This window comes from Acomys russatus, chromosome 5 (assembly GCF_903995435.1).
Source record: "Acomys russatus chromosome 5, mAcoRus1.1, whole genome shotgun sequence".
Lineage (NCBI taxonomy): Eukaryota > Metazoa > Chordata > Mammalia > Rodentia > Muridae > Acomys > Acomys russatus.
Window position 1 is genome coordinate 49,880,405 of NC_067141.1, and position 13,434 is coordinate 49,893,838.

The 13,434-nt window shown below is 38.8% G+C and overlaps 1 protein-coding gene across 1 annotated transcript in view; it reads left to right on the forward strand.

Moving 5' to 3' along the window:
- The window catches only part of Uhrf2 (ubiquitin like with PHD and ring finger domains 2), a 67,152-nt gene that overhangs the window by 42,682 nt on the left and 11,036 nt on the right, over positions 1 to 13,434 (forward strand). Inside the window, exons 4-9 of the mRNA XM_051146326.1 lie at positions 2,643 to 2,861; positions 6,854 to 6,963; positions 7,836 to 8,022; positions 10,558 to 10,681; positions 10,921 to 11,028; positions 12,488 to 12,592. Coding sequence (XP_051002283.1) covers positions 2,643 to 2,861; positions 6,854 to 6,963; positions 7,836 to 8,022; positions 10,558 to 10,681; positions 10,921 to 11,028; positions 12,488 to 12,592 — 853 coding nt within the window. The remainder of the gene's footprint in view (positions 1 to 2,642; positions 2,862 to 6,853; positions 6,964 to 7,835; positions 8,023 to 10,557; positions 10,682 to 10,920; positions 11,029 to 12,487; positions 12,593 to 13,434) is intronic.

Below are 13,434 nucleotides of genomic sequence, written 5' to 3' on the forward strand. Positions count from 1 at the left end.
CTTCTGAAGAGAATGTTTGGATTTCTCCATGTAATTACATGAAGAAGTTTAAGACACTTACCTCTGGTCTTTGTATCAACTTTCATCTCTTTCCTATATCAGAGCTGTCAGGACAAGGCTTTCCTTCCATCATTGACTGTCTCAGCAGAGGCTGATTATTTGAAAGCTTCGCCAAAGGGAATTATGGCACCAAGGATAAATGAGCAAGTGTCTCTGGGGCTCCTCACCAGTACTTGAGTTTCCCTCATCTTTAATTGAAATGTAGGGACTTGATTAAATGGGGTGATTGAAGATCTCATGCGGTATTTGTACTCACTGTAGGTAAGTCAGATATAGTGTGAGATTCATGGGCTAGCACAGTCTTTGATTTCAAAGAACCAAGACCAGATCCTAACTTCAAACCAACTTTATTCCAAGCATGCTGCTCTTACTAGGCTAAGAGTCAGTTTCTGCCTTTAATTTCTGCCTTATTAATGCTGCTGACTCCCTTGAGTCAGCATAATGACTATGTATTCCTACAGCATGACGTCAGCTTGACTGACGGAAAGGATTATAAAAGCAGTGTTGAACCTTATTTTCAGAATTCTTACTTGGGCCTGAAGTGTAGCCCAAGAATGTGTTTTCAGTGAGTGCGAATGTGGTGATGCCCCGTCTGTACTCCACGCTGAAGTGCCATAGCAGTGTGGCTCACCTCAGCTGATTGGACAGTTCAGGAATGGAAACGGGTGCTAACTATTTATTTGTAACTAATAATACACAAAGGCGGTAGGCCCTACTTTTATAGAAGCCAGGTGCATTGTTTGATTGCCTCTGCCTCCTGAGGACTGGGATTAAAGAAGTGCACACCACATAAATCTTAAGGAATTAAGGCCAAGAATCTGCAAGGTGTACCCCCTCCCCCACCATGGTTCTACTTCCTGCTACATACATAGTGTTGGGGGGGGGGCTGCTTATTTGGTGCTATTTTTGGTCTTAAGCGTTACTAGGGAGCATTACTACATTTAATATCAATAATTTTAACAAGAATAATTCCTAGGGGAAATGGATCCTGCTGAGATATGCCAAGTAGGTTCATGAATGAAGCAAATGATAAAACTTGAACTGGCTCTAAGATCAGGGACAGGCCGACATCTAGGCCTGCTAAAATGATGGTGATGATGACTAAACAATTTTTAAAAGTTTTATTGTATGTATATGGACCTTTTGCTTGCATGTATGAGTGTGCACCATGTGCCTTTTGCCCATGAGCTCCGAAGAGGGGTGTCAAGTCCCTTGGGACTGGAGTTAAAGGCACGTGTGAAGGACCATATGGGTGCTGGGACCTGAAGTCCTGTCTTCTGTAAGAATTAGTGTTCTAATACAGTAGTAAGTGCTCCTCATGGCTGAACCGTATCTCCAGCCCTTAATGGCTTTATTTGTTTAATGTGTTTGCATGTTTTGTCTGCATGTATACCCCTGTACCGTGTTTATACCAGGTGCCCACAGATGCCAGAAGAGGGTGTGGGATCCCATGGGACAGGAGTTACAGGTGGTTATGAGCTGCCATGTGGGTACTGGAAATTGAACCCAGGTCCTTCACTTAATTTAACTCTGCAGCCCCTATTGACATTTATCTGTTTGTCTGTCTATCTTATCTATCTACTCTATATCTATCTATCTATCTATCTGTCTAATTATCTGTCTATCTAATTATCTATCTATCTATCTAGTTTTTTGAGAAAGGGTTTCTCTGTGTACCCTTGGCTGTCCTGGACTCACATAGTAGACCAGGCTGGCCTCGGACTCACAGAGGTCTATCTACCTTTGCCTCTGCCTCTCCAAGTGCTGGGATTACAGGCGTGCACCACTGCACCCAGCTGACATAATTCTTAAATTTATGAAACAAGAATTTGTGTTTCTACTCCACTGTCTCTTAGCTAATGATTGGTATCTTCCTCAGCTTTTAGTAAGAATTGTTTATAATGTATGTCATTTAAGTATGTATCACTAAGAAAAATACAATCTCATTTAGGCTATTAAAACAGCAATACTTGACAGAATAAATTCATTACATAACGAAGCCCCAGTGTCTGGAGACGGGACTCAACAATATGAGTGCTTTCAGCTTTTCCAAAATATTTGAGTTTGTCAAAACTGCCTGCAACTCCAGCTCCAGGGATGTGATCACCTCAGCAGGCTCCTTCACACATGTACACATTCATATACACACTGACACACAGAACCATGAGTCTGGAAAGAAATCCCAACTCAATAGGATGATGGCTACAGAACGTCGAGTGTACACTTGTCTTGACACTCTGTAAACCTGTCCAGGGCTTACTTGCATGGGGGAGAGAGTTCATTCATGTTCAGCATTATGGATGCCACCCTGTGAATGTCGCAGTACAGGTGACAATTGTACCCAGAATAAAAGATGTTGCTACAAATTTTACTGCTAAGGCATACTCCAGCCTGATCTCTAATTCCCTCTCCTGCCTCCACCTCTTCAGCATATCCTACCAGCATATGCCACATCCACCACTGGAAATTTTACCTTTTTTTTAAACTCTAAATTAGGTCTTTTTTTATATAGTGCATACAAATTTTAGCCTTCTGTGGAAACAATCCTAAGCTCTATATGGTTTCTTTTCCTGTTCCCTCAGATATCCAGAAAGTGGTATACTAGAAATGAATGTTAAGGATCTTCGACCACGAGCAAGGACCACTTTAAAATGGAATGAGCTCAATGTTGGCGATGTGGTAATGGTTAACTACAACGTAGAAAATCCAGGCAAAAGGGGATTTTGGTATGATGCTGAAATTACCACACTGAAGACAATATCAAGGACCAAAAAGGAAGTTCGTGTGAAAGTTTTCCTGGGGTAAGGTTCTTGCCACTAATGCTGTGTACTTACTCATTTAGGAATGCAATTCTTAGACATGAAGCACATATTCCTGTTAAAGAAGATGGGATTAGAGAGAAATTTTCATTATATAGGAGAATATTTTTACAAATTCTGAGACTCTTTATTACGACTGAATATATCTTCGTCTCTAAGGCTAAAGAGAATTTTGGAGAACCTTGGATATAACAGTGTCTCACTAGAGATATCTGTGCTTCATGGAATTCTTATAGAAAAAGCAAACATAAACAGAACAGTACTGTATTAATATATTCACTGTAGATGACAACTTAACCTCTGTTTTCTAGGCTATAACTCTACAGAATTTTCCTCAAGTGATAGAGTAGTGGGCATTGCCTCATAGACAGCTTTTACACATGGGAAGTTGTTTCTGCCAACCCTCTCTCTATTGCTTTTCAATTTTTATTGACTGAATAATCACTCATTTGCCTTTTTAAAAGATCATATATATTGAGGAATTTCTAATTTTTTCATATAAATTCCTTCCGTGTGGATTTCGCTCTTTTCTTTTTTCTTTCTTTTATGGTTTTTTGAGACAGAGTCTCCCTGTGTAGCCTTGGCTGTCCTGGACTTGCTTTGTAGACCAGGCTGGCCTCGAACGCACAGTGATCCACCTGCCTCTGCCTCCTGAGTGCTGGGATTAAAGGCGTGCACCACCACTCCCGGCATTCTTTTTTCTTTTTTTTTTTTTAATTTTTTTATTAATTTATTCTTGTTACATCTCAATGTTTATCCTATCCGTTGTATCCTCCCATTCTCCCCCACCCCCCATTTTCCCATTATTCCCCTCCCCTATGACTGTTCCTGAGGGGGATTACCTCCCCCTGTATATGCTCATAGGGTATCAAGTCTCTTCTTGCCAACCTGCTGTCCTTCCTCTGAGTGCCACCAGGTCTCCCCCTCCAGGGGACATGGTCAAATATGAGACACCAGAGTACTCTTTTTTTTTTTTTTAATATTGTGAGTTTATACCAGATTTGTTGTATTGATCAGTGAAGGAATTTAGCATGCCACTAACAGATTTTTACTTGTTAAGAAAGAGCCAAATTTATATATTTTTCATATTGTATTTAACTGTAATGGCAAAAGGTGGCAGATTATAGAAGCAAACACTTACGGTTAATAGAAAACACGGATAGGTAAACTACAGTCTACTAGCTGCTTATATTTGTAAATAAAGTTTTATTGGAACACAACAGTGCCTCCACTGCTTATTAGCTATGTTGGTTTTGTACTTAAAAGCTTTGTTTGAGAAACTGCAACTGATATCATCTGACTGGACAACTCAAACTGCTACTTGTTTGACCCTTCATGAAAATAATTGAAACCCTGAGATAAGGATAAAGACTAGTAGGACTGCCAAAGAATGCGTTTATTTTTATTATTTTTCCTACTAGGACATTAGAATCAAGGCTTATATTTTAGATAACAGATTTCAGACCTTTCTACAGAAATATAAGTGTGATTCTGTTACTCAACTAAGGATGTAGTTGAATTACAGACTTCTATACACTTTAAAATTCAGATGTGTATACAAATCTGAAGAAACCACGATAATTTGACCATGAGATACCAAAACACACAGTTTGGAGCTTTACAAAAAGAAATGATCTGGGGCATGGTGGCACACACCTCTCAGTCACAGCACTGAGAGAGGCATAGGCAGGATCTTTTGAGTTCAAGACCAACCTGGGCTACACAGTGAGATCCTGTCTCAAGACAGACAAACAATAAATGCTTTTAAAGGAAAAGAAAAAATTGCTGTTTTTAAAAAGGTTTCTCAGTCTCCGTGGTCCTGAGGTAGGATGTTGCTTTGGTGACTAGATTAAGGATGGGTGGAAATGTGAACAGGCAAACATGATTGGTGTAATAGTTGTGTCCTAGCTGTCCCGGCCCTAGAACACTTCTAAGTTTTTATTACAGGTGTTAGGAACATAAGAGCCATAAAAGAAGTAAGAATGGTTTGAGGCTAGGAACTTATTTCATAGTTTAAAATCTTCCGAGAGCTTAGAGAGATGGTTTAGGGTAGTATCTTTCACCCTGTGGGTCCAGCTGTTGAGGGTTGGATGGCCCTTTTCACAGGGGTCACATGTTGGAGATCCTGTTTGTCAGGTATTTACATTATGATTCATAACAGCAAAATTATAGCTATAAGTAGCAGTGAAAATAATTTTACAAGATAGGTTGTCGTGGTGCACAAGGCAGAGGCAGGCAAATCTCTGAGTTCGAGGCCAACCTGATCTACAGAGCGAGTTCCAAGATAGCCAGGGCTACACAGAAACCCCGTCTCAAAAAAAAAAATTTTTTTTTTTTTTATAAAGAGTCGCAGCATGAAGAAGGTTGAGAAAAACTCACTTTGAAGTACTTGCTGCTCTTGTAGAGGACGTGAGCATCTTATAACCACTGTAACTGTAACTCCAGTTCTGGGGAAGCCAGTGCCCTCTTGTGGCTTCTGTGGGCTCCTGTACACATATGGAATGTTAGTTATAGAGTGTCTTTGTTTTAACTATAGTTACCTGATCACCATTTCCTGGGAATACCAATGTCAAAACCCTTGACTGAGAAGCTTTTGGACAAATGACTTGTGTTCTTAAGCAGATTGCAAAGAAGAAAAAGATGGTGTGAGAATGTATAGATTATAGACTTAATATATGATGGAAATATGCCATATGCTTAGGGAGATTAGACGGGCAATAAGACTAAAGAAAATTAAGGTAACTAACTATTGAGAAGAAATGATTACTTCTGAGGTAGCATGACTGTTCTGTTTGCTGTCGTGTCTGATGATAACAAAGATACCTACCTCACAGCTGCTTGACCTGTATTATATATGTTATTACATTTTTAATAGAACATATAAGAGTGGAGAAAGTCTTGAGTAAATGGATGCTACCTTCTCTTTTTAAGAAAGGAGATAAGGGACTGGAGAGATGGAGGTCCTGAGTGCAGTTCCCAGCGACCACATGGTGGCTCACAGCCATCTATAATGAGATCTGGCGCCCTCCTCTGGTGGGCAGGCACACATAGCAGGCAGAGCACTATAGTAAATAAATCTTTAAAAACTAAAACAAAAAACACTGCAAGAACCAAAAGAAAACATATAAAATTCTTGAATCTATGTCTGCCTAATAATGTTTTCCAAATACAAAGCAAAAGCTGTAATTGAAAAAAGATAAACGGGGCTGGTTAAGCGCTTGTTGCTCTTGTAAACGATTCATTTGAATCCCAGCACCCATGTCAGGTGCTCACAGCCCACCTGCCTGTAATTCCAGCTCCAAGGGGATTCGCTGCATTTAGCTCCTGGATTGATCTGTATTCATGTGCAGTATTTGCACAGGCCCATACACATTCACGTAATTAATAAAACTATCTTTTAAAAGGAGAAACACAGGTTCATAGTCATAGTAGGAAACTGAAGAAAATGCAAGTAAGTATAAATTAAAGTAACTGTGGTTTTATATTTGAAAAGTTCTAGTAGGAAACCATATTATTTTTGCCTAGAAATATTGGAAGTATGTTTGAATTTTATTTTAATTAATAGGGATGCATTTTATCTAGTCTTTATGCTAAATTTATAAGACAGGTACTTCTTACCAGATAATCTAAGTAATAAAGTATCTGAATGTTTTTCCTTGATATTTTTATCTAACTTTGACAATTAGCTATTATTAAAAGCAACCCAGCACTTGGGAGGCAGAGGGAGACGGATTGCTGTGAGTTTGAGGCCAGTCTGCTCTACAAAGGGAATCCAGGACAACCAAAGCTACACAAAGAAACCTTGTCTCGAAAAAACAAACAAACAAACAAAACAACAGACTAGAATAATTGTAATAGCTATAAGATTAATCATTTTAAAAGTAGGAAAAATACAGTTAATTTACACGACATAATTATTTTTATATAATTTAAATTTTGCTTGTAAAAATTAATATTTTTTTCTTTTAAAACAGGGATTCTGAAGGAGCATTAAATGACTGCCGAGTGATATTTGTAGATGAAATCTTCAGGATTGAGAAGCCTGGAGCCCATCCTATTTCCTTTGCAGATGGAAAGTTTTTAAGTATGAGATTTTCTCTTAGGCTTAGAATCAATGTGCTATGTGATGAAAATTTAGCTTTATTGACCAATGAATAATTTTGGAGGAGTTATAAAATAGTAGAATATACAAATTTACTTTCAAGGAAAAATGAACAGCTTATAGTAAAATGGTCTTTCAAATGCTATCCATGTGTGTTCTATTTAAAAACATGGCATTATTTATATATGTGTGTCCCGTGTGTAAGTTGATGTCAGAAGAGTGCTTTAGGAAAGCTCTTCTACTGTGTAGATCCTGGGGTTTGAACTCAGACTATCAGGCTTTGCCTGCTGAGCCCTCTCAGTGTGTTACTACCGACAGCTTCTCTATTTCCTAGTTCATTCTTCAACGTCAATATGTATATACTGTAATTTATGGCAATAGTGTGCCCTGCCCCGATGTTTATTGCTGTTATAGCACCCATTTCATGAAATGGCATACACATGGGCTCATTTCATGAAATTCTGATTTAGTAAATCTGGGGTAAAGCATTTGTTCTTTCTTAAACTTTCAGGTTTTTTCTCCTTATTTTGATGTGTGTGTGTCTGTGTGTATATGTGTGCCATAGCACAAGTGTGAAAGTTGGAGGACACTTGTGAGAGTTATTTCTCTCCTTACACCATGTGGGTTATGAGTATTGAACTCAGGTCACCAGGCTTGGCAACGGGTGCCTTTACCAACTGAGCCATCTCTAGCCTTGAGGCATATATTAAACCTCACCCTGGGTTATTTTTTTTAGTATCTTTTTGTTTGTTTGTTTGCATTTAAAAAAGAAGTTGTATACTGTTTAAATGGAGTTTTCTTTATGTGGTAATAGGTATAAAAAGGCAAAACTTACATAATTTTGTTTCTTATAGGGAAAAATGACCCTGAATGTGACCTGTGTGGTGGAGACCCAGATACGAAATGTCACATGTGCTCTTGTCATAAATGTGGAGAGAAACGGGACCCCAACATGCAGCTTCTGTGTGATGAGTGCAATATGGCATACCACATCTATTGCCTGAGCCCCCCGCTGGATAAAGTACCAGAAGAAGAGTACTGGTATCATCGCCAGGGCTTTGTCTTTTTCTGTTTTCTTTCTCTGCAAATAATAAAGATGGATCTTCAAAGAGTAGATTTTTCTTTTCCTTTCTTCCTCCTTCCCTTCCTTCTTTTCTTCTTTCTTTCCTTTTTCTTTTTCTTCACATAGTTTTTTTTTATTATTATGTAGCCCTGGCTGGCCTGGAACTTCCTGTGTAGACGGGCTGGCATCAAACTGATAGAAATCTGCCTGCCTCTGCCTCCCAGGGGCTGGGATTATAGGACTGTGCCACCATGCCTGGCCAAACATGGGTTTCTAAAATACATGGTACATTAAAGTATTTAAAGTGCTAGTGGTCACAGCACTGACGTTTTTATCCATTTCCTGTAGCAATTCTGAGCTGGGCTCTAAGTTGGTGTTCTATGGTTTTGGTTGTGCTCAGAGGTGCAGAGTGGGCTGTTGCCTTTCCTTAAAGGGCCTGCAATGATGCCACTTAATTGTTTCTCCATCTATATGTCACACTACTTTTCTCTCTTATTTTCTAAAATACTCTACACTCTAGCCAGATTCAATGTCTTTCAATTCCAAGTCATTCTTTTCTCTGTTTTCATACTTGGTTCATTTTCTTCTTAACTTAAGTAGGACAACACTCCAAGATTAAATATACTTGCCATAATCTAAATGTACATAATTACTGATAGTTAGAAACAACCACTTAAAGATTAGAGAAAAGTACATAGTCAAAATTATAATAAACTTTTAAATAATCACAGTAAGGAATATCTTTTAAAGTATTTAAAATTTTAAATTATATGCATACCTGCGGGATTCCTTGGAGTTGGGCTTATAGGCAGTTGTGAGCCTCCTGACGAGAGTGCTAGCAATCAATCTCTGGTCTTCTGGCAGAGCAGTATGTGCTCCTAACAACAGAACCATTTTTCCAGTGCCACCCTACCACCTTCTGCTACCATGAGAGGTTTTTGAGCAAGGGATATAATAATCAAAAATGTTGGTATCCCAAGTGGCTAGGTAGTATCAGTTTGAAGAGTACATAGCTCTTCTTTCCTTTAGTCTTTTTGGGGGGGGGGGCTTATTGAAAACGTAATGGCTGTGTTAACTACAGAAAATACGAGGGATAAAAGGAAGGAGGGAAGGGGCTAGGGGCATGGTTGAGTACATAAAGATACTAAGCCAGGGATGACGTGAGTTCAGTTCCTGAGACCCCTATGGTAGAAGGAGAGAACCAGCTCTCTCTGGTGTTGTCTTCTGATCTCTATATGCCATGCATGTACATAACACACACACACTTCTTAAAAATTAAAGCAACCAAATAGAAAAGGCTATGACTTTTTTTCTGTTACTTCCACTACTAACGTGCGTGATCACATGGCTAGTAACTGTTTCCCCTAAGTCTCATAATTTGCTCCTTGTTTTGGTGGAACTTCATATAGTGGAAATAATTTTACTATATTTGCTGACTTCTAAGATTTTTTTTTTCAAGTTGAGGGAACTAAAATATTTGCATTTTCCCCAATAGTGCAAGTACCTCTCATAATTAGGAGTGACTAGTGGGTGTAGATGTATTCTTTCTCTAAAGCTCACATAGAAGAGATATTTTTGAAAGGAAAGATAAAAATGTAAGAGTAATTGGGCATTATTATATCTTTGTTGGCATGCTCTTGACTTCTGGTTTGTCATAGCAGAGTAGCCTTTTCCCATTCTCTAGACAAGGCTTTTAGAAATGGCTGAAAGCAGCTTATGAGAAAGTACAGATAAACACAGAAAACAGAAGTAGATCTAGAGATGCTGGCCTGTACGCTTACTGTGATGGACTAGACTTTGTGGTGTTGAGACTTGAACCCAGGACTTTGCTCAAAGCTTGAGAGGTAGGCAATCTCTCTGCCAAAGAGCTGTATCACTCATACACACAGATACACATGTGTATCGCATTTCAGTTATTTATTATGTGTTGGTGTACCATGATGCGAGGATGAAGTTCAAGAAGAAGCTCAAGGAATGGTATTTCCCCTCCCACCATGTGGGTCCTGGGCATGGAGCTCGCTTGGTGGCAGTGACTCGTCAACTGAGTTCTCTCAATGGCTCCTTGTTTATTTTTTATTTTGAGAATTCTAATAACCAGGTTAGATGGCAAATTACATCCACTGCATATTTCACTGTTGGATCTAGAATTCTTTTTCTTTTAATTTTTATAGTAAGAATTTCAAATGAATATTTTACATTGTTAGAGTTAGTAATCGATTAAAAAGTATGATAACGTTTGACTCTCACCCTCACACACACACACTCTAGGCTTTTGGACTGAATTTCAGGATGTGTAATATAAAATCTTGAGGTCTTCTAAAAACCAAAGACTTTTTTTTTACCTATCAGTTTTATCATGTGAATATTTTTTAAAAGTTTAAAATGTTAGTAACAATTGGTACTCTGTAGTATAACCCAGAACATCTTAATACTTGTCCTAATGTGCTAAGGCTGCTGTTCTGTTACTGTGCTTAGTGTGATGTTAACAAATATTTTTTTCTTACTCCTTTAAGGTATTGTCCTTCCTGTAAAACTGATTCCAGTGAGGTTGTCAAGGCTGGAGAAAGACTCAAGATGAGCAAGAAGAAAGCAAAGATGCCATCTGCTAGTACTGAAAGCCGGAGAGACTGGGGCAGGGTAAATAAGAAACTTTCTCTCTTTTTCCTATTAACAATTCATAGTAAATAGTGTCTTAATATTGAGAGTGGTAGTATAAAAGATAAACAGTTTAATTGTTAGTATAGGTGATAATTAAATTTTATAAATAATGGTTTCATTCATCCGGTTATCTCATTTATATCTTATGGGAATTAGAAATCTTCAAAAATTTTTTTCATACAATGGATTTCTCAAACAGCATATTTTGTAACATATAGGGGATGGCTTGTGTTGGTCGCACAAAAGAGTGTACTATTGTTCCTTCGAATCATTATGGGCCCATCCCTGGGATTCCTGTTGGATCAACTTGGAGATTCAGAGTGCAGGTAATGCTTTTAAATTGGCTTAGTTGAAAAGGAGCAGTTGATGTCATTAAAACCGATGTTTACATTTGTTTTTAATCATAAATGGATTTTTATTAAGTAGCACATGTCATTCATTTGCTAGAATGAAAGATCGTTGGTATAAGTATCTTTGCCCAGACATGATCAGGCAGGAGAGTACCTATCACAGTGAGGCATCAGTTATCTAAGCTATTAGATTTATTTATTTATTTATTTATTTATTGTTTTATTCTGTTTTGCATCAGAAATTTTCCCAGGAAAATTTCTATAAAAATAATATTTGAAATAATTTTAAGTATATGGTAAATTCTTACTTAATCTCCTTAAACCTTATGCTTCCTTTTAAACATTTTCTTTAAGACTTTTCTTGAGTAAATATTAAGTTATTGAGCCAGTTAGTCCCAGTTAATCCAGTACTAAAGTTCTTCACCTTTCCCCGCCTCTTCTGGCTCTTACATTCTTTGCACCCTTCTTTGTCACTCACTGTTGCTGAGTCTTGGAGTGGGTTCTATAGATGTCCTACTGATGAGTAGGCATTTTACAGTCATTCATTTTCAGAATTTTGGCCATTCGTGTTGCAGTGAACACTGGTCACTGCAAAAAAGAAACTTGTGTGACAAAAGCCAATAGCATCAGCGATCTGTAGAACCAAGTATAGTTATTGGAAGACAGCTTGATAGGTACATCATGTCTATGCCGCACATCAACAACCGCAGGTTCTTTGAAGGACCTTTGACCTCCGCAGCCACAGGCTTTTGACCAGTTTTATAGTGTCAAAACTTGCTGTTTTCCAATGAAACCCAGAGCTTGTCTATACTGGTAGTCTTGTTAGCCAGCTTGCTCCAGGGATTCCCTTCTACCTTCTGAGGCAGGAATTACAGGCAGGCCACTATTCCTACCTAAGCATTGGTCTTCTTGCTTACATGGCACTAACTAAGCCATCTCCTCCACCCAACCAAAAATTACCCATGTGAGATCCATTACGAGCCGTGCATGGCGCCTCCTGTCTGTGATACCAGCACTTGGAAGGCAAAGGCAGAAGAACGGCTGCAACTTGAGGGTCAGCCTGACAGATACAGTGAATTAATGCCAGTTGGGGCTGCTTCATAGGACTCAGAGTCTAGAAATAAACAAGGAAAAGCATCCTTCTGTTTATGATAGAGTGGATTTGAAAGAAGCAAAGCAAGGCAGTGCAGAAGGCTCTATTAGTGTGCAGGTCTCAAAGCAAGAGTGGAGCTAGAACTGGAAAAAAACTCAGTACCTTCTGGTTTTTATTTGGGAAAACTAAAATGAGAAAGTGAACTCCAGGTGAAACGCGGTCAGGCTTTAGAGTTTAATAATACATGAGAGCGTGTTGTAAGTCTAACTCAGTTGTTACTCTGCTTTTCATAACTTCATACATATATAAAATACTTTATCATATTGTTGCTTTCCCTTCTAGGTGAGCGAAGCAGGCGTTCACAGGCCTCACGTTGGTGGAATCCATGGCCGCAGCAATGATGGGGCGTACTCTCTTGTCTTGGCTGGAGGCTTTGCAGATGAAGTTGTAAGTGATGACACAGCTTTATTCTTCAGAACCTATTTTCATCATCTCTTAAAGTACAAAAGCTGTATCTAAAATACATCAAATACTACTGTCTTTTTTTAGCCTAGTTTTGTTGAAGTTATTGGTTCTATATAAGTTACATGATTTAGCAGTATCTATTTTTTACATATGGTTTAACATACACAGATGGCACTAATATAAAGAAAATAAGTTCTCTGTGGAGTTTGGGGTTTTGTTGTTTTTAGTTTTTAGGGTTTATTAATTTTTAATTTTATTTAAATAATTTATTCAGATTACATCTCAATTGTTATTCCCTCACTTGTATCTTTCCATTCCCCCATCACGCCCTCTTTCACCCTATTCCTCTCCCCTAGGCCTGTGACAGAAGGGGACCTCCTCTCCTACCATATGATCAAAGCCTATCAGGTCTCATCCTGGTAGCCTGCTTTCCCTTCCTCTGAGTGCCACCAGGTCTCCCCACCAAGGGGAAATGGTCAAAGAGGGGGCACCATAGTTCATGTCCGAGTCAGTCCCTGCTCTTTCACACAACTGTGGAGAGTGCGCTGTCCATTGGCTAGACCTGGATAGGAGCTCTAGATTTACTGCATGCATTGTCCTTGGTTGGTACAGTAATTTGAGCAGATTCGCCTGGGTCTAGATCCGCCGGCCTGCATGGTCTCCTTGTAGGGTTCCTGGACCCTCTAGGTCCTTCCATTTCCCCATTCTCCCATACCTCTCTCACCTGTAGTCCCAATAGGAAATCTCAGCATCTATCCCATCCCCTGCTAAATGAAGACTCTCAGAGGACGTCCCTTAGTTTATAGTTTTAAGTTTTTCAAGAC